The sequence below is a fragment of the Zingiber officinale genome, chromosome 6A, assembly GCF_018446385.1.
Source record: "Zingiber officinale cultivar Zhangliang chromosome 6A, Zo_v1.1, whole genome shotgun sequence".
Taxonomy (NCBI): domain Eukaryota; kingdom Viridiplantae; phylum Streptophyta; class Magnoliopsida; order Zingiberales; family Zingiberaceae; genus Zingiber; species Zingiber officinale.
Window position 1 is genome coordinate 84483895 of NC_055997.1, and position 20654 is coordinate 84504548.

General features: G+C 38.7%; 3 protein-coding genes and 1 long non-coding RNA gene across 7 annotated transcripts; 2 read left to right on the top strand and 2 right to left on the bottom strand.

Moving 5' to 3' along the window:
• The first annotated feature begins 2195 nt into the window (after positions 1–2195).
• LOC121994992 (protein HAIKU1-like) lies at positions 2196–4020 on the top strand. Its single transcript, XM_042548856.1, has 2 exons — positions 2196–2333; positions 2808–4020. Exons 1-2 carry the CDS (start codon positions 2196–2198, stop codon positions 3672–3674), a joined length of 1005 nt encoding a protein of 334 aa, XP_042404790.1. The 3' UTR covers positions 3675–4020.
• A 1818-nt stretch (positions 4021–5838) lies between these two features.
• LOC121996756 (DNA repair protein RAD51 homolog 3-like) lies at positions 5839–9370 on the bottom strand. 4 transcript variants are annotated; one of them, XM_042550838.1, is made up of 8 exons: positions 9197–9370; positions 8443–8565; positions 8088–8121; positions 7938–8018; positions 7601–7661; positions 7030–7161; positions 6329–6395; positions 5839–6198 (listed from the first exon to the last, which is right to left on the bottom strand). In XM_042550838.1, exons 1-8 carry the CDS (start codon positions 9255–9257, stop codon positions 6023–6025), a joined length of 735 nt encoding a protein of 244 aa, XP_042406772.1. In that variant the 5' UTR covers positions 9258–9370; the 3' UTR covers positions 5839–6022. The 4 variants fall into 4 exon arrangements, with proteins under 4 accessions (XP_042406772.1, XP_042406770.1, XP_042406769.1 ...); XM_042550836.1 differs by having other exon boundaries at positions 7601–7824; positions 7938–8008; positions 9177–9364; XM_042550835.1 differs by having other exon boundaries at positions 7601–7824; positions 7938–8008; positions 9197–9363.
• A 124-nt stretch (positions 9371–9494) lies between these two features.
• LOC121996759 (uncharacterized membrane protein At4g09580-like) lies at positions 9495–11719 on the bottom strand. Its single transcript, XM_042550839.1, has 4 exons — positions 11397–11719; positions 10269–10539; positions 10009–10179; positions 9495–9904 (listed from the first exon to the last, which is right to left on the bottom strand). The coding sequence occupies exons 1-4, from the start codon at positions 11561–11563 to the stop codon at positions 9767–9769; spliced, it is 747 nt and encodes a 248-aa protein (XP_042406773.1). The 5' UTR covers positions 11564–11719; the 3' UTR covers positions 9495–9766.
• Positions 11720–15800: 4081 nt separating this feature from the next.
• On the top strand, positions 15801–16884 carry LOC121994144. Its single transcript, XR_006115603.1, has 3 exons — positions 15801–16291; positions 16386–16498; positions 16824–16884. It is a non-coding gene; the product is annotated as an uncharacterized LOC121994144 (long non-coding RNA).
• Positions 16885–20654: the final 3770 nt, after the last annotated feature.

Here is a 20654-nt window from a genome sequence, read left to right on the forward strand (position 1 = left end):
GAATTCAACATTCCTTTTGTTGACAAAGCAGGATTAAAGCTTCTTCTTCTTCTTCTCTCAGCCCCACAAAGTTGCACCACCCTACGAAGAACGTAACTCAGAGCCTTTGCTGCTTAGTGGGATGTCTTCTTTCACTGCTCGTCAATAGTGGCTCTGTTATTAAGGTTGCGGTTGTTGAGGATTAAACGCCATTATTGAGATGTTAAGTTGGTTCATCATTGAGAGTTTGGAGATGAAATCTCGAGGGGAAAGGAAAGGATGCATTACAGCAGGAACGCAGAAACTTTGAAGATTAGAATGGAAGTGGGAAGAACACATAGGCCAAAAGTAACATGGCCTGCTTGGTCAATCCATCTCTATAAATTGCGACCCGATTCCGCTGCTTTCGTTCATCCTCACAACGCAAATGGCCACTTGTAGAATTGTAATTCCTCTGTTCTTGTTTTTGCTCGGCATCGCCGTATGCTCTGCTTCTAGATTGCTCTTCGCAGAGCCGATTCCATATGGCGCCGGTCACGGCATTGGTTCTGGCGCAGGCTATGGCGCCGGAGGCGCTGCGGGCGGAGCGGGAGGGTATGGAGGCGGAGGTGGCGGTGGTTCTGGTGCTGGTTATGGCTCCGGCGTGCAGTTCCTGCCGGGTTACGGCGCTTCAGGGGAGAAAGGTGCCGGCTTTGGCAGTGGTTATGGAAGCGGCGGCGGTGCCGGTTATGGTGCTGGCGGTGAGCATGGAGGTGGGCTTGGTGGTGGAGGTGGAGGCGGGTCTGGAGCCGGGTATGGGGGGGCCTCCGGCGGGGAGTATGGCGGTTTGGGAGGCCATGGAGGTGGGTATGGTACTGGCGGAGGGAGCGGCGGTGGAGTAGGTTATGGAGCCGGGGGTGAGCATGGTGGTGGGTACGGCGGTGGTGGAGGGAGCGGTGCTGGCGCTGGTGGCGGCAGTGCAATTGGAGAAGGCGGTGAGCACGGTGCAGGCTATGGAAGTGGTGCAGGAAGTGGGGCTGGTGGTGGGTATGGTGCCGGAGGAGAGCATGGAGGTGCGGCCGGTGGAGGAGGAGGCGGCGGCCATGGCGGTGGCGGTGGGAGTGCAATCGGAGAAGGGGGAGAGCACGGCGCAGGCTACGGAAGTGGTGCAGGAAGTGGGGCTGGTGGTGGATACGGTGCCGGAGGAGAGCATGGAGGTGCGGCCGGTGGAGGAGGAGGCGGCGGCCATGGCGGTGGTGGTGGGAGTGCAATCGGAGGAGGCGGAGAACACGGCGCTGGCTACGGAAGTGGTGCAGGAAGTGGGGCTGGTGGTGGATACGGTGCTGGAGGAGAGCATGGAGGTGCGGCCGGTGGCGGAGCCGGAGGCGGCCATGGCGGTGGTGGTGGGAGTGCAATCGGAGAAGGCGGAGAGCATGGTGCTGGCTACGGAAGTGGTGCAGGAAGTGGGGCTGGTGGTGGATACGGTGCTGGAGGAGAGCATGGAGGTGCGGCCGGTGGCGGAGCCGGAGGCGGCCATGGTGGTGGCGGCGGGAGTGCAATCGGTGAAGGGGGAGAGCACGGCGCAGGCTACGGAAGTGGTGCAGGAAGTGGGGCTGGTGGTGGATACGGTGCAGGAGGAGAGCATGGAGGTGCGGCCGGTGGGGGAGCCGGAGGCGGCCATGGCGGTGGTGGTGGGAGTGCAATCGGAGAAGGGGGAGAGCACGGCGCAGGATACAGAAGTGGTGCAGGAAGTGGGGCTGGTGGTGGATACGGTGCAGGAGGAGAGCATGGAGGTGCGGCCGGTGGGGGAGCCGGAGGCGGCCATGGCGGTGGTGGTGGGAGTGCAATCGGAGAAGGCGGAGAACACGGCGCAGGCTACGGAAGTGGCGCCGGTAGTGGGGCCGGTGGCGGATACGGTGCCGGGGGAGAGCACGGAGGTGGTATAGGAGGAGGCGGCGGAACCGGCGGAGGCTCTGGATACGGTGGTGCGGGTGGTTACGGCGGAGCAGGTGGTTATGGGAGCGGTGCTGGCGGCGGCTCGGGACTAGGAGGCGGCTATGGTGGCGCCGGAGGCTACGGCGGCGGGTCGGCCGGTGGTTCGGGAATAGGAGGCGGCTATGGAGGCGCAGGCGGTTACGGTGGGGGCGCTGGCGGTGGCTCAGGGATGGGAGGTGGCTATGGCGGTGCTGGTGGCTATGGAGGCGGCACAGGCGGTGGCTCGGGGATAGGAGGTGGCTATGGCGGTGCTGGTGGCTATGGAGGCGGCACGGGCGGTGGCTCGGGAATCGGGGGAGGATACGGTGGAGCCGGTGGCTACAGTGGAGGTTACCGTCCTTGAGTTGCTGGCTGAAGAAAAAATTCGCCAAATAATAAATGTAATAAATAATATAATTATCGCGTTAATATTCCATGGGTATTATCCCACTCATCTTATATATTTAAAAACATTATGAGTTAATTGAATTATGGACAATAATTAAAATATAATAAGTTTTGATCTATACGTACTATCAGTTTCACCATTTTAACCAATAATAACATTGAATAATTTAAGAGCTTCATTCAAATATTTTTTTATCTTACAAATAAAATTATTATAATAATATTAAAATAAAATTATTTTTAGCATGAAAATGAGATGAGTGGCTGCGTTTTGATATTTACCTCTCTTGAAATTTTATCTACATTTTAAATACATTTAAGAATTTTTAAATTATTTTAAAGGCCCTTAATGAGTGTAATAAATAACAATTTGAAAACGGAGGGATATTTTAATAAATTTAAAATTTTAAGGATATTTTGGGAAAAGATGAACGAAAATTTTCACCATTCCAAAAATAGTAATTTAGAACCTTCGGCGGCTTCCGAAGTTATTCTTTGGCCGCCGCCCTCTTCGCGCGGACGCAGCGCAGCGGTCAACACAACTGCCGGTCTCCTTCGTTCCTTGTCACCGCCACATTTCCATTATAAAGAGAAGGCGAAACCGGCGCCACCCCGATTCCACCGCCGCCACGAACGCCTTTCCTTCGATCTCTGCAACAATCCATGCTATGGATCCATCGCTCGGTATCAACAAGCAGAGCAAGCAAATCCGCAAGCCCTCGCCTCCTCCTCCGCCGCAGCAGATATACAATATCAGCAAGAACGACTTCCGCGCCGTCGTCCAGCAACTCACCGGCTCCCCCTCCCGCGACCACCTCCGCCCTCAGCCACCGCCTCGCCCGCGCCCTCCCAGCTCCCGCTTACTCAAGATCCGCCCTCCCCCGCTCTCCCCAATCGCCCCTCCGCCGCACCCTAACCCTAACCTCCGCGCTCCTGCCTGGGCTTCCTCCCCTGTCTCCGCCTACATGCGCTACCTCGAGAGCACCCTCCTCGGCCCCGCCTCCTCTTCTCGCCATCGCCCCCCGCCGCCCTTCCCCTCCCCGCCACCCCTAGCACTGCTGTCGCCGAGATTGATAATGAGTCCAAACTCGTTCCTTTCCCCTTCTCCGAGTGGATACCTAAATCTCTTATCTCCGAGGTCGCCGTATCCCTTGATTTCTCCGGGGTTCCAGTACCCTCCGCCGCCGGTCTTCTCTCCGTTGCCCCATCCGGAAACATTGGGAGCTGGAACGGGGGGGCATGGCCTTCCGGCCCCGCCTTCTCCCGGGTTCTTCTTCTTCCCCCAGTCGCCCTCGGCCTTCCTACCAAGTCGGAGCCCTAGACGGAGAGATTAGTCATAGTGGGAACTTGTTCTGCAGTATGACCTTCTTCCAAGCATTTTCTGCTGCAAAAAATTCAATTTTTTCGTGTTGGTCCGACCAATGACCTCATCCTCATGGGAGCACGAAGAAGATCGGTAGATAGCTGTTCTTTGCTGATTCACTCCGGAGACGCAGCCATGTGAAGGGCCTGTTCTTCCGGGAGTTGCAGGAAGATAAAGAATAACTGAAAACATACAAGGTGAAGTGTAGTATATTACTTTAGTTTCTCTAATCGTGGATTACTTAGTTAAATGTTTGTATTTAGCTATGATATCATATCATTTCATCATTAATTCCCTCAGAAATTATTCTAATGTTAGTATTTTATAGAGTTCTGGTCAAATAGCTTATGTGGTAGAGTTTGTTGGTGAGCAAGTAGCACTTGAATTCCTCAAGCCATATCTCGATATATCTATCCTCTTCATTCCGACAAGAGAATCTATTTCCAGAAACTTACACAATGTCAAACTAGACGTAAAGATTTAATTCAGTTTTCTTTCATCCAAAAGAAAACTTGGATGCATTTGAAAGCAACACTTGTTCTCCAGTTTGTTCGGCGCTGCCTGCAAACTTTGACCAGTGATTTGGGTTTCTTATATTTCTGTCAGTATCAGTCTTTTTTTCCAGCTTGTTATGTCTATCTTGAACATAAAAGTTAGGAAGTAACTTTGATTATAAAGAGAATTTAGTTATGCTTCCGAAACTTGTGTTTATGAAAGATCTTTCGTATGCTTCATTTCGGTTAAACTGAAATCTCTACAAAATCTTATTAGTTCGAAAATTTGATTTAGTTTATGCGAAAGTGTTTGTTTTTTAATAAACATAGGTCATTAGTTTTGAATTTTCAAAATCAATTAAATTGATTTTTTTTTTATTAAGGAAAAAATATTAAGATTTTTAAATTTTTATTGAATAAATTAAATCTTTATTATTTTTTTAAAATTGATTAATTTGATTTGATGTGTTTGATTTTAACGGTAAATTTTGATGGATTTCGTTAGTTTAAAAAATAATAGATTAGTTTATTTTCAAATAGTTCAATTTGATTCTAGCCAAATGCTCAATCGGATAGCCTTTGGGTTGAGCCGATGGCAGATCGTGAAATAATGGTGGGGATTGAGACATGGGGGTTTGGAAGATATAGTGGCGTTCCTATGGAGGTTTTATTGTTTTCCTTTTAAAGAGATTTGTGAAATGAAAAAATAAAATAAAATACAATAATTGAGGGTGTAAATTGTGAGATTTATAATTTTAGAGTGATATTGAAATTTTAAATCTGCTTTCTTCATCTCAAAATTAACAATGTGGATGACACTATTAATTAATAATGTAAAAAAATTATTGATAGCGTAGGATTTAAAAATATATATATAGGGATATTTTTTTTATTTTAAGATAGTATATTAGAGACTAAAAAGTTTACCTCTAAAGATGTGTTTGATTTAAGTTATATAATTTTGATTATGAAGAATAAAATATAATTTTATTTTATTTTATTTTATTTAATCTAGATAATGTAATAAAATTTTAATGTATAATATATATATATATATATGATTAAAAATTTTTGTTAATCCTCAAATCAAGATATTTCATTTTTTTAAATTTTTCGAATTCATATTACATGCCTCTTTTATTAACATATCGAACATATATCATTATTCAAAAATTACCGATTACTTAAATCAAATAAAATTTTTATTGATAATATTATATAAAAATAACCCCCAACTAAATATATCCTAACAGACAGAGATATCCCAAGGCAATGAGATTTTGGATTCTAAGCATTTTGGCCAACTTCGTACTTCGTAACCATTTGAATGTAACAAATAAGAGGAGTTATAGTGACAGAATTATAACAGCATAACTCTCAAAATAGGTCCTTAATGCATTTTAAGTAGTTCCCGAGGTTATGATACTGTAATAAGCTATTCAGATTGTCATTTAAATTATCACTTAGGTATCTAGAATTAGATCTCCAGTTATGATATATTTATAAAAAAAATTTCTCCAAATGAAATACGCAACCAAAAGATATTAGATTCTTGGACTACCACAATGCGCTTCCCGATTTATCCTAATGACCGATGAAAAAATTTCGTAAGACCTGACAAATCATCCCAAAACTAGCCAATAACACTAACTAATTTATCATTTAATACATTACAAGTACCACATTGTGGAAGCAGTTCCAGGTATCTGAAAGAAACTCCTTGAGTTATCTTTGTTTTCGACATCAGTTAATAATCCAATTTATACTATATGAAACTAAACGAAACAACTCTAGTTATCATCTTCTCTTCGAATCACATCTGTCTTCACATCATCCTGACACGCTTGCAATTTGAAGTGACATTTCGAATACCTTTACTTGTAACCTGGAAGGGTGCGGAGGCTGATCGAAGAGATGGAGACTTATCGATATATGCGTGTCGTTCATTACCATTCCAGTATAGAATGATCCGATTGGTGCATGCATGAGACCAACTATCACCTATTCCATGCAAACATACAAATGAGAAAGAAGAAACATTGATAGACTATGTAATATTTCTTCCATGACATAACAAAAATAAATTCAATGTTTAATTGATTGATATGGGAAGGAGAGGATGGAAGTATACCAAGAGCAAGAGTTAACTGAAATGAGCCATCCACAAACTTTGTTGTAACTTGATTCAGCAAAACAACCTGCTTAGGGTTAAAAGAGGATTCAGCTGTTTTGCAAAGACAATAGGAAAATAAGGAGAATAAAATTCAAAAATGGGGAAATGCACTACTGTGCTTAATTCAAGATTCTAGCAACAACCACGAGTCTTATCTCACTAGATGGAGTTGACTAATTCAAGATCCTAGCAATGAAAATATAACAAAACTAAGTAGCATGTCAAAATAACTTTATCAGGAGTAATTTGTAGCCTAGAAGTACAGTTGCCAACCAATATGCCTGTCTACATTTTGATGACTCATGGAACATATGCATAGCAAGAGAATTTACCTTATATGATTTATTTAACACAATCCCTTGAGCAAGTTGTGTGAAACAACTATAATCAGACAAGTAAACTATTTTGACCACAAATATATGATGCGAGCTGGTTAACTTGGACAAGCACAAAACGGAAAACCCTGGGATTATGTATACCAAACAGAAGATTAAGTATATATATCTAAGCCACAACTTATTGTGCCAACTGCTTCCAATGTGAAACATCACAAAATGAAATGCCTTCTAATGGTTACACCATCACCAACTAGCTAGCATAACTGAACTAATAGTTAAATGTGGAATCCTTTTCTGAACTTCAAAGATGTAACTACTTACAGCCAAGTTATGCTTCTTTGCAAATCTCATCAGCTTCGATGACATCCCTCCAAGTACTCTAGTTCTCATAGCCAAATCATCAAAATCTCGACGAAAATGAAAAGTGATGCTGTCCACAACAATTATATTCACCTACCGAAGATTCATTGATTACACAGCCATAAAACAGAGAATTATACAAACAGGTCAAAGCATGTTATTGCAAATTTGTAAAAGAGATGTGACCACATTAATCCAATATTTCTTTTCTCTATTTACTTTCATGTGTATGATAATCAATTCGCATAAACCAAAATGAGTAAATTGTAGATGTGGATTACAAAGAAGGCCTTGTTCAAAATAAATTATGCTATGTTGATGAGGAATAGACATTTAAGATTGAAGCATGAATTGTTATCGTTAATGCAGATTCACTTTAACCAATGGTCTTTCGTGAATGAAAATAACTTTTGCTAATTGTTTTCAGTACAAGAAAACAAGCATCTTTATTAGAAAAATATAGCAGTATGATAAACAGCAAAAGATAAAGAGTTTTCTTTAAGTAAATAGGGAATAAAAGTATTCAATTTACATCTTGATGTTCTTCAAGAAATTTCTCCAAATAGTTAACAGCTGCAATTTGCTCAGTATAACTGCAGATGCGGAAGTAGAATATATTAGCCAGGAAGCTGTTAGGTTGCAATATGTCTGGGCACACTAAAGACTGCTTCCTATGCTCAAAATTTTCAAACAAATCAGCAATACATCCTTCAATAATTTGGTGTGCACGTTCAACCATGAAGCTGCCTTCTGTATCTGTCACCATCAAAAAATAATATCTATGCTACTGCTTAAGATTAAAAAAAAAATCCATTTCAAAGTCAATATAAACCTATCTAGGTAAGCATCTTAGATTCGTTTGGTGTCACCTATGTAAACTGCCTTTCCACCAAGACCACCATATTGTACAGGAATTTGGACATTGACTGCTAGTTGAATCCTGTAAAATTCTGGCATAAAGTAATGTTGCATATCCAAATCCTTCATATACTATTTGAAATTCAAATAGCTAGACGTACCCAAGTTGTGTTTTACCAATTCCTGGAATTCCTCCTGGAAATTACACAAGTCAATGAGAACTGAAATACATAGATGCATGCGACAACAGGAGGCTGCAATATGTTTTTTGCAGAAGCCAGGATGAAAATGCCACATTAAAAGAATATAATAGAATAAGGACTGGATAAATTGTAAGAGAGATTGCAGGAAGGAACACAGCCATGAATACAAAATGGACAGCATCTCTCCTAATCAATGGATGATGTGCTTTATATAAGTGCACATAGAAATTTAAAAAAAAAATACTGATCATTAAGCTTCATAGCAATATGCAAGCATCAAGAAACCAATGTAATTTAACCAAAAAAAACTGACCAATTTCAGTTACTGCTTTGCACTGTATTCCACCTCCAAGTATTGTATCAAGTTCCTCACAACCCGTAGTGATAGGTTTCTGCATTTGCTCCTCTGAAAGCATATCCCAAGCCGTTTGGGCTCCTAAAAAGGAATATAAAATAACGAGGATAAGAAATACATGACATCAGGCTTACACTAATATATAAATACAAAAAGATAAAAACATCCCTCGAACCCTACATTCAACATATGCACCGCAACCACAAGATAACAACAGCAAGGAGGAAAAGGCCATGTCTCCTTGCGTGTTCGGCCCACTACAAACTGATGCTGGTGAACATACCTACACTCTTCTTTTCACATGTTGACAAAGAGGAGATACTTAGGAGCTTGGGTCAGGAATACCGAAATCCAGTCCAATAACACATAATAGCTTTATCTGTGAACACGATTCGAAAATTAGATCGCTGCAAGTTGCAAAGAGTGTTTCCAGACCTCAGGGAGAACCTCAACTCCAAATGACTTCGCTAAGGCATAAGCAACATCAAATCAAAGATAAAAGTACTCGATGTGCGAAACTATCATGCACACCGGAAGTTAGAGAGTTCTTCTCTCAAAGACCGACTCTTCTCAACGGAAACTTTCTAGGGTTACGCCCGCACGTAAGAAGCCAAGAAAGAAAGGGATCATTCGCTAAAGTCTGGCCGAGAATTGCGAGAAACAAAAGAAGAAGAAGACGCAGTTGGCATTACTAGGAACGATCGAGTGCTACCATCGAGAAGCGCATGACCGCCGGATCTGCTGCTCTCTGCCATAGCGATCGAAGCAGACATCGGATGCCAACGCCGCCGGATGGACCAAGAGATCGGAACCAATTTCGGAATTCGGCATCGTCAAGAAGCGACGCATGTTAATTGGCCCGCCTATGACAAGAGCCCAATTCCAATAGGCCCGATCTCCATCCCCGATTTAATTTAGATTAACAACTCTTTTTAGAATAATTTTATATTTGACCCTCCTTTACATCTATTTTTTAAAATAATTTTCACAGTGATCGTGGACGATAAGCATACAACAGAAATCATGCCCTACAACAATTTACACATGAAGAAATATTTACATTGAGTTTGCATCATCATACACTTATCATCATACACTTGACATTATTATTTACAAATCTTTGCATCTGTATCCCATGAATTTGCATTATAATTAAAAAAGTGTATAACAGGGTCTGATCAGCAGCATGGAATCATCAAACTTCAGAAACTCGGTCCATCGAATAATCGAATGCAAGTAGGAATGAATGAGCGAAACCGAGGTCAGTTTACGTTTTTCCTTCCTATGCATTATCTAGGGCTTGACTTCTGCTTATCAGAGTGGGGGTCACTGAAACAATCCCTATTAAGAATAGTGTTGCTATTGCTTGGAAATCGTAAAGGTCTGCTACCGATCGAAGCTCTCCGATAGCAATTCCAGCCTGAAATACATGTAACATGTAGGAAAGTTCTATAAAAATGCACGAAGAGTGATATAGGAATATCATGAGACTATGGTGAATTGGTTACAAGGTAGAAAGGTTACCCTGACTGTGACATAAGCAGCTGGAATTAGCCCGATGATGGTAGCCAGGAAGAAGATGTGATAAGGGACATCAACAATGGGTGAAGCGACATTGATGAAAGTATTTGGCAGTGTTGGAGTAACTCTGAGAAAAAGCATGTAATTTAACAACTTCTCTCTTCTTCTAGCCACCTAGACACCCAGTGTTATTGCTACATCAGCAAACCAATTCTCAAAGGAACTCGATAGCAAATGAAATAATGTCGATAGCGAAGAAGCACCTGTTTTTGAAAGAAACTTAGCTTGTCTGGCCACAATGAGAAGACCAAGGGCCGTCCTATTAAATATGACAGGAAATAGCATGAGGATGCACCGGCTGTTGCCGCAAAGACAACCAGGGCTACACCACGCACAACTCCAAAAAGTGCACCGGCTAGAAGAGACATAAAAATTGTCCCTGGAATCATGAAAGTTTGCATAAAAATGTAGACTGTGCAGTAGCCCACTAGAACCTGTATGGTGTAGTCACTTGTATAACTCTCAAGATTGTCCCTACATCAAAGAGATTCAATAAGAGCATCAGAAAAGCTTGCACTTCTGTAAGTACTAGCCTGCACCAAGATGAAATTTACATGCAAAGGCGGCTTCAACTCAAACTTTTGGTAGTCTATTCTCTCCCTAAACTACACAATTATTCACACAAGCACATTCGTATTAATAAACTTGTATTTGTTTGTTTTTAAGTGTGAGGTTTGAACGAATTGAGCTCACCGTCTATTCATTCCCTCCCTTGACCTAGCCAGACCAGCAAGATATCATAGCAGCAAAATATGCATTTACACTATGATTCACAAATATGAGAATATGCATCTCTGAGGCAAAATCTTAACCCTGAACGTAAATCTATGGAAACCTTTACAATAAAAAAACATGTTTTAACAGTAATAACTCTTCACAATCTGAGGGAACAGGATCCTTTATTTTGAGCAGAATCGCATAATATTCCACTAATGTTGGCAAAAAATAACATCACAATGAAATTCCCTGCAATGGTACTAAACCTTGAATCATAACCAAAACGTAGACATCCGAAGATATTAAAGAGTACGATTCACAGGCAGCCTCTGGGTTTTCCGATCATTTGCAATGAATTCATAGGTTAAAAACTGAAAACAACTAGACAAGGCGACAAGAATTCGAAGAGAAGGATCCGTGATTCTAATACAAAAAGAAGGTTGAGTTTTTTCCGCATCAAACATAAATACCCCGAAAAATAACAAAGTATGAACAGATGTAAATTCACGAACCAAAACCTAAACAGAAGATATGGCTCTTGAGACACGCCAAAAGAATATAGATAAATCGATATCACTATTCCAGGAGAATCCCCAATTTTGAAGAAATCTCACCTCAAATCCTGGATATCTTCAAGCGTGCGGGGCAATTTGAGGAAACTGTAGTCGGAGGACGGCATGGAAAAGTAGACGGCCGCCAAGCCCAATCCCAGGCTGGCCACAACGCCGACAGCCGCCGCCACCTCGCATCTCGACAAGGGGAACTTGGAATTCCGCCCCATCAATTTGAAGGCTTCGATGGGGAACGAAGAAGATGCAGAGGGGAGAGAGAGGAGGAGGAGGAGGAGGAGGAGGATCAAATTAAGCAAACCCTATTTCACGTTATTCCCCTCTTCGATTCCTCTCTCTCTCTCTCGGATCCTTCTCCTTCCCCCCGGCTTTTATCTCAACCCATTTTCAATTATTCAGTTTTGTTTTATTTAAGTTCTTGTAGTTTTATGAATTTTTTTAGTTCACACAAATCTATTCCTTTCTATTGTCTTATTTTAGTATCAATGAACACAGTTTAATAGCGGTTCACGCACCTGCGTTACGTGATTACGGTGAAGTAATTAAATAATTTTATTTAATAATACATAAGTTTTCTAGAAATTAAATTTCTAAATAAAATCATATGTACGATATTCTAAATTCATATATAACAGGTAAAACTAAATCTAAAATTAAAGTAAAAAAAATTATTAATTATACCTTACGTTATATAATAAGTATATTTTATATCACGTGAAGAAACGATGACATGGTATGTGAGATATAGAGATAGGTAGGTATGGTTGTGATTTTTTAAAAAAATTGATTGATGAAATATAAATGAATTGATATGGTTATATCAAACAATTTAAATATATTAATTGATACGTTGTGATATAAAAGGAATAAAATAAAGTTATAGTAAAAATTAGAAAGAGGAGAGAACAACGAAAAATAATGAAAATTAAGACAGTAAAAGAAAACGATACAAATAGAAGAAATTAAATTATTAATTAAATCTCACGATATGTCAGAATAATCAATACAAATGTATTAAAATGTGAAAAAATAAAATTTAAAATTACTAATAAAATTTAAAATTATTTTTATATAAAAAAATATTAACATAACTTAATTTTAAACTACATCAAATTATTTGAGAGTGGGTTACTAAATATTCATATTCTTAATTAAATTGTAATATGATAATATTAAAAAATCGAGAAATGCTGAAACTATTTGTGAGTTTAGAGACCTAATTAAACGAAAACGTCCATTTGGTTTTCAAAATGTTACGGATTAAATTCTTTAAAAAAAATATTGTATTACTATTTAATTAAGAAATATATATATATATATATATATATATATATATATATATATATATATATATATATATATATATATATATACTTTTAATAATTAATTTTGATAAAATCTAAAATTAAATTATGTTAATAATTTTTTTAATCTTTTTCATATTAAAAATAATTTTAAGATTTATTAATAATTTTTTAAATTTTTTTATATTAAAAAAATATGTAGTATTATAATTTTTTTTTAATCATATATCTTAAAATTGATAATACTATGAAGAAATTTCTATAAATTTCTTAGATTGATTATATTAGAAAATATATCTTTCTCAACCTAATTAAGATCTAAGTATAGTATCTATTCTTATCAGTTTAATATCTTATATAAAAAATTAAATTATTTTTTTTATGAATGAGAGTATGTTACATTGCACTACTAATACGTTGGATATTAATTTACATATATTCATATATTATATTACACATACAACACTTAACGCGATAGCTAATCATTTTAAAGGATTGGAAATATCAATTTTATAAATAAAAAAATATTAAACCTTGAGAATAAATCAAGTCCAACATCTCATGATTGAGTACCTCATTTGATAAAAAAATATCTTCACAAATTATCATAAGTGTCTAGGTAACAACTTAACACTTTTCCGTTATATCATAATCTCAAAAATAAATTTTTAAATAAAAAGATATATGATAAATCAGATAATACTAAACTTGAGGTAATCGACTTAATCACATGAAAGTTCTCATTATATATCATGATAAATTAAAAAATACTCACGATGAGTAACCTAAAAATCAAGATTACATATTTTAGCAATAACTTGACAATCATCTATGGATATATAACACTAAGTTGACACTGTCTCAAGGTGTGTGTATATATATATATTAAAAATATCATATGATAGGGATAAAATGACAAAAAATTAAAGATAATTAGCAATTTGCAAGCCGTTCGTCATATTAATAATATATAAAAAAATACAGGGACAAATTTGGAAAATAAAATTCTACGGGTAGTAAGCGGCGAGCGAATTATTTTAGCGAATATTCTCTGATACATGTCGCCGCGTGGCGAGGATCTAATCGGATTTTACGGCTGGATTTGCGTCGAAGATGAGATTTCCTTTTCCAGCAGCGGCTAAGCAGCGAGAGAATTATTTTAGCGAATATTCTCTCATACATGTCGCCGCGTGGCGAGGATCTAATCGATTTTACGGTTGGATTTGCGTCGAAGATGAGATTTCCTTTACCAGCAGCGGCTAAGCGGCGAGCGAATTATTTTAGCGAATATTCTTTGATACATGTCGCCGCGTGGCGAGGATCTAATCGATTTTACAGCTGGCTTTGCGTCGGAGATGAGATTTCCTTTTCCAACAGCGGCTCGTTTCCAACGTGTTCTATTTAAGGGAAATTAGTGGGCCCAGATAAAGATGTGGAGGCGATAATGCCTGCTGTTAATCATCCGTCATATCTAAATAAAAATAAAAATAAAAATAAACATCTCACTTCTGTTAAAAAATCTCTCTACTCTCATAGTCTCATAAACCTTCCTAACAAATAACCACATTATCAAATTATTTATTTTTATTTTTATTTTTCATTTATTTTTATATAAAATATCATTTGTTGTATATAAAATATTAATTAATATTTTAATTTAATATTTATAATTATATTAATATTTTAAATTTTATACATTTATTTATGTAAAAATAATAATTTGATAAAAATAAATAAATATTTTAAAAAACATATTAAAAAATATTAAATACGAAAGCATACCCTTGAAAGCCTGTTGCCCTCATGCGCACATCAAGAGAGAGGGCATAAACTCTTACTACAAAATTAATTGGGTTTGTCGATGAAATTTTTCATTGAGAATCCGTTGGTATATTCGTTTATCGATGAAAAAGTATTTGTTGGGATATCATTCGTTGAAATGGAGTTTTACGATCAAAATAAATATTATGTCGATTTTTTTTCTGACTGAATAAATATTTCGTTGATAAATGCCACCGAGAATATTGTTCCCCGCAACTAAATTTATCTACAGAAATACTCTTTCCGATGGTGATTACCGACATAAACAGAATTTCCGTCGATAATCACCGACGGAAAGAGTATTTTCGTCGATAATCACCGACGGAAAGAGTATTTCCATCGGTGATTATCAAAATTAAATATCGAAGGAAACAAAGTTTCTGTCGATATTCCGTCAGTAAAAAAAATAGGACAGCTTACAATCGGGATCTACTCAGTTTATAATTTACATATCTATATAAAACTATCATAAGCGATGACATTTCATACATATAAACATCACATTTTACAATTTATATATACAATCACATTTTACACATCCTAATAATCCATATATACAATCACATTTTATATATCCTAACAATCCATATATACAAATAAACTAATCTAATTGTAACAATTCATATAGCACAAACAAACAAAATAGTATTATGGATAGAAAAACAGATAGAAACAAACACAAACACAAGCTAAACAAAACAAAACATAATCTAAATAAAATACGAACATAATAATATAAACAAATATTCATATATAAATCTAAATGTACATAATCAAATATATAAATTCATACCATGGTAACAAATACTTCAAAGAAAACTAGTAATATAAAATTTTACAGAAAGTCAAATACGATAGCTTATGATCAGATTGATATATAATTCAAAATGTTGCATATATGTATAACGAATTTTACATGTAATAAAAATGATACCCGGATAGAAAGATGATGATGATGATCGTGATGAATATGTAAATAGGGATGTCTGAAACATATAGTAATATAATATTTAGAAATGAGCAGATTAGAATATCAAAACCAAATATATTTTTTATGGTTGAACAAACCTTAAAGAAAGCTAATCACCATGGCCTGATTATAAAATACGGTACCCAAATAATAATAATTAAATAATAATGTTATTTGAGAAAATAATCTTATTAGAATTTTTAAAAATTTTCTAAGATTTAATCGGAGCTTGAATGACGTATGTTAAGGGGATAAATTATTGGGTTAAGGAAAAGTATGTTTAAGCTACCCTATTTGAATGAGGAAATGTTTAATTTCTTTAAATATTTCTTTTATTTTCCTTTTTTTCTTTTCTCGAGCCCTAAACTCATCCTCACCCGACGTCGTCTCCTCCTCTCCCTCTCGTGACGCCGAGCAACACCGACCTCCTCTTCATCTTCCCCAACCCGACGCGACACCGAGGCTCTTCCCCTTCCTCTTCTTTATCTTCTCCTGATTAGCAGCTCTAATTCATTTCTTCCTCTTCACTGCGATCGCCCCGGTCTTCGCCGGTTCTTGTCTCCTCCCCTCGGCATCGCTGGTGTGGATCTAACCTAGGAGCTTCAAGAGTGAGTGATCCTCCTCTTTTCAAATTCCCGCAAGCTGCAGCGCCGAGCCGTTCTTCTCCTTTCCGGCGTCTCACCGATCTCCTTCGTCAAGTTGAAGCCACAACCATCGGTGCTAGGTCTGGGCCAGAGCTGGCTCTATGAGGGCAGTGTTAATCTTTGAAACTCTCTCCCACATACCGATCCTTCTTTCCACTTGCTCGTCAGGGGTATTCTGTTGCTTCGTCGCAAAATTTGTAGGTGAGTATTTGATCCTTATATGGTATTGATTTGGGGATTATTGTTTGGAAGGCAGTGGTGTTTCTTGTTCTAACCATTCATGTTGGTGATGCAGGACATATGTTTGACGAAATGCCTTGAGTCCTCTTGTCTCCTCTGTTTGCGCTGGCAGCACCATTGGTGATCACCTGTTGTTGTGAGTTGCTGCTAGGACAGTGAGCATCCACGGTAATAAGCTATGAGGCAACAAGAACCCCATTCCATGTTGTTTCTTTCATGTATTTAGAATCTGATTCGTGGTAATTATGTGGGTAATTAATTTTATTATATGAAATTGGAATTTGGAATGATACAATCTGGTGGTTGTTTGTGGAGATTAATTTTCTATTAATGATGAAGAAGTTGTTGATATTAATTGGAGTTGTAGTATGGTTAAGGTTGATTGGGGAATTAATCTATAACCATGTTGGATTAGAGTTACTCTAATTAGGTGGGGGAGTTGTTTCGTTATTTACTTCTTATGTAACTAGCTAAATATAACATGTTGTTATAGGACTTTGATTCGATACGAGTGTCTCGACGTGGGATCTATTTCGGATACGATCTCCATTTTTTAGGCAGGTACCTTTGAATTATCTTTTTGATATTGTCATTCTGATATGCTTAGTGAGTTATAACTAGTAGTAATAGTTATGTTGATATCTGCTTGGTATGTCACTACTTGATACCCATAGTATACATATTTTGTTATCTGTTGTGTATTTATGTGTATGTCCTTTTTTATTCTTGCCATGTGTACTTATGTAGTGACATACAATGCGTTACCGGATACATGTCTAGCTACTAGATATACTTGGCTTGTGTACTCAGTTTTATTACTTGGCATGTGTACCTAGGTTTATCATCTGACATGTGTACCTAGGTCATTGTTATGGACTTGGTTTCCTTTTTGGTACACATTATGAGGAGGCTGGTATTTTCAGGATTTACATGCTTAGTGTCATGCACCATTTTGCATGATTACAGGCTATGCGATTGTTGGCTCCATTGTTGTTGAGCACATCGCCAGTTACATGACATGCACACACACAACCACTCATGAGTTAGTGGTATTTCAGGCAAGGTGTGTGTGCAGTTTGCTCTGTTAGGACTCCGCTAGTCCACTCATGAGTAGTGGTGACTTCTTCGTGGTAGCGTGCAAAGATCCCTCCTCTTGACTATGCCACAGGGAGATGAGAGCTTTGGATCCCCCACTCTGTTTGGGGGTAGGAGGACTGGTGTACTCCGACAGCATCCTGTCCACTCAGTCACTCAGGAGTAGTGATGACAGAGTGCACAGTTGTCATAGCTCTACCCACTCGATCTCACCATCGCGTGTGAGGTGGCTGACTAGCATCAAGGGAGACCATGTCATTTGCATCATATGCATGGATTGTATTTATTGCATGTGATTGCTGCACATTGAATGTTGCATTTTTATGATTGCATATGATTGACATGCAAACAGGAGACATGAGGTATTTGGTCTGACGACCCTTATATCCGTATAGGAGGTCCTGGTGAGTACATTTTCTTTGTTTGTTCAGTTTTTGCATTTCCTGTTTTTGATCAGGAGACTGTACTTCATGATTATTACTGATATATATATCTTATTATGCATGTCAGTTCGATACCAGCTAAGTTCTTGAACTCACCCCGTTGCTTATTTCCTATTTCAAATTGAAGCTGTCAGGAGGTTCTAGTCGCTAGTCCCCACTCCGTGTTGTGACGATTTTTGTTTTCAATCTTTGTTTTCTTGTTATATATATACATACTAGTGATGCATGTGTCTTGCACTCGTGGATTTTATATCGTGATTCGGGTATAATGCCCATGTTTTTTGCTACGATAGTTTTACGTTATGGGTTGTATTTTCCTCGTTGTAGTGGAGTAGGTTTTCATTAAACTGCGTGGTTGTGATTGTCAGCCGGAGTCTGTATTATATAAACTACATGGATTGTTTATTTAATTATTGAATATGTTCCGGCCGCGTTGCCCGAGGATTAAGAGGCCCTAAGGGCTTATAGATAAGTTTCAAATTATCACACGTACAGGGGAGATGCTGTCGGAATTTCACCGACAAGGACTCCCTCGGGGCATGACAATTTATTTGGTATCAGAGCCCAGTTTTGCGAGTTAATCTGGGTATTTTCATATTTTATACGATTTTTCATCGATTTTCATGTTTCGGAGTTCCGAGGTATTATTTGACAAGGTCATATTGGGGACTTGGCAGCGACAGAACATCTCCAAACGGCAAATAAGTATGATGATTAATTTTATAATTTTGATACTCGTAGTAATTCCTGTGTAATAATTTAACAGATATGAAGTGAGTTACACGTGTTCCCACGCTGAGACATGGCGCAGGACGGCCACGTAAGAGGGCGTTGGAATACCTAGCGACGAAGTCGCGAGAGAGGTCTGCTGAAATCGAGCCTGTCGGTCAGGGACAGATTCCTCATAGTATTATAGGCACGTCAGGCTCTCAATTTCTGACGGTTCCTTCTCCAGAGATACTTACCCCAACCATACCTGTCGGACCCACCCCTACAGTATTCACGGTACCACCAGCGATACCACCTGCGGCATATCCGGCCCCTCCACCAGTAGTGTCTGCTGCAGCGTACCCGACACCTCCTCCGGTCATGCCTGCTGTGTACCTGACATCTCCTCCAGCTGTTATTACTGTGTACCCGACACCACCGTCACTTGTGTTTGCAACTGCGTACTCGGCACCTGCACCAACAGTACCAGTTGCTCCTTATCTGGTACTACTACCTATCGTACCTCCAGTCACTCCTACCTATATTGACCCTGCAGTGACACCAGCGGTATCTGCCCTGGCTTATGCAACAGCACCAGGGGTACCTTCCCTGGCCTATCCAGCGGTACTGTAACACCCGTAGGATCCCTAGCAATTTTATGAATTTCTCCCATGATTAAAATAGGCTTTATGTAGATTTTTCAAAAAATAAAAAGGAAATAGAACCAAAAAGAGACATGACCAAGGTTTGAACCTTGGACCTCTTAGCAAGTAGTTTTAGGTAATAACCAGTAGCCCCAGCAGGGGTGTGCTGTTAGGAAAAGAAGGGAGATTGTAGTTAAGCTGAAGGCCCCTTCACTTAGAAGGAGACTTAGAAGGAGAAGTTTGAGTTCTCTTCTTCCTTCCCAATGAGAAGATGGTTTTGTCTTCTTCCTTCATTTTGGCATAAATAAGAGGGAGGAAGGAAAATTTTCATTTTGTCTTCTCTCTATTTCGTCCTTTCTTCTTCCACCGAAATTCCCGACCATTTCCTTCATTTGCCGAAACCAAGTTAAAGGGGATCTTCTTCCTAGGCAAACTTCTCAACAAGGGTCTTGTTCTTTAGCGAAAGGAAGTAAGTATTCCCTCACCTACAGTACAAGTAGCCCTCGTATGCTTTATGTTTAAAGGTGGTTTGAAAAACCTAGGGAATTGCCTTGCAAGTTTCGGCCAAGATTGAATATATGGCTTAGGGAAAAGTTTTGAAACCTAACTAAGCTTGTATATGCTTCCTTATGATGTATGATCTTTGATATATGGTTAGTGTAAGTTTCATGCTTCATGTTGTGTTAAAAACCTAGAACCCTACTCTTTAGGTTTCGGCCAAGAATGGAAGAAAGGCTTAGGGAAAAGTTTTGAAACCTAACTATACTTGTATATGCTTTCTTATGATGTATGATCTTTGATATATGGTTAGTGTAAGTTTCATGCTTCATGTTGTGTTAAAAACCTAGAACCCTACTCCTTAGGTTTCGGCCAAGATTGAATATAAGGCTTAGAGCAAAGTTTTTAAATCTAACCATGTTTGTTTATGCTTCTTCATGATGTATGATCTCTTATATGTTGTTAGTTTAAGTTTTCATGCTACATGTTGTATTAAAAAGTTTAGAACCTTACCTTTAGGTTTCGACCAAGATTGAATATATGGCTTAGGGAAAAGTTTTGAAACCTAACTATGCTTGTATATGCTTCCTCATTATGTATGATCTTTGATATATGGTTAATGTAAGTTTCATGCTTCATGTTGTGTTAAAAACCTAGAACCCTACCCCTTAGGTTTCGGCCAAGATTGAATATAAGGCTTAGAGCTGTTAGGATGTATACTAAAAGCCTAGCTTTTGGTATAAACATTTATCTAGAAATAAGAATCACATTGGTCAAATGTCTACATTTACGATAAATGTAGTTACTCAATTAATTTATATTGTAGATAACATGGTGTGTGGTGTCACACACAGAAGATTATGTTATCGGTTCCTTATAAATTATAAACAGTAGCTCACGACCAAGATGGAAAGGAACAAACCATTGGAAGGTCGT

Excerpts from the sequence above, each read along its gene's own strand:
- LOC121996756 (XM_042550835.1), bottom strand. The coding sequence starts at position 9,257 with ATGTCTGCTTCGATCGCTATGGCAGAGAGCAGCAGATCCGGCGGTCAT. Across the intron at positions 8,122-8,442 it reads CAAAGCAGTAACTGAAATTG|GAGGAATTCCAGGAATTGGT; the intron begins GTCAGTTTTTTT and ends TGTAATTTCCAG. Across the intron at positions 8,009-8,087 it reads ATTGGTAAAACACAACTTGG|GATTCAACTAGCAGTCAATG; the intron begins GTACGTCTAGCT and ends AGAATTTTACAG.
- LOC121996759 (XM_042550839.1), bottom strand. The coding sequence starts at position 11,563 with ATGGGGCGGAATTCCAAGTTCCCCTTGTCGAGATGCGAGGTGGCGGCG. Across the intron at positions 10,540-11,396 it reads GAAGATATCCAGGATTTGAG|GGACAATCTTGAGAGTTATA; the intron begins GTGAGATTTCTT and ends TCTTTGATGTAG. Across the intron at positions 10,180-10,268 it reads TAAGTTTCTTTCAAAAACAG|GTGGCTAGAAGAAGAGAGAA; the intron begins GTGCTTCTTCGC and ends CTGGGTGTCTAG.
- LOC121994992 (XM_042548856.1), top strand. The coding sequence starts at position 2,196 with ATGGCGGTGCTGGTGGCTATGGAGGCGGCACGGGCGGTGGCTCGGGAA. Across the intron at positions 2,334-2,807 it reads AAATTCGCCAAATAATAAAT|AACCTTCGGCGGCTTCCGAA; the intron begins GTAATAAATAAT and ends ATAGTAATTTAG.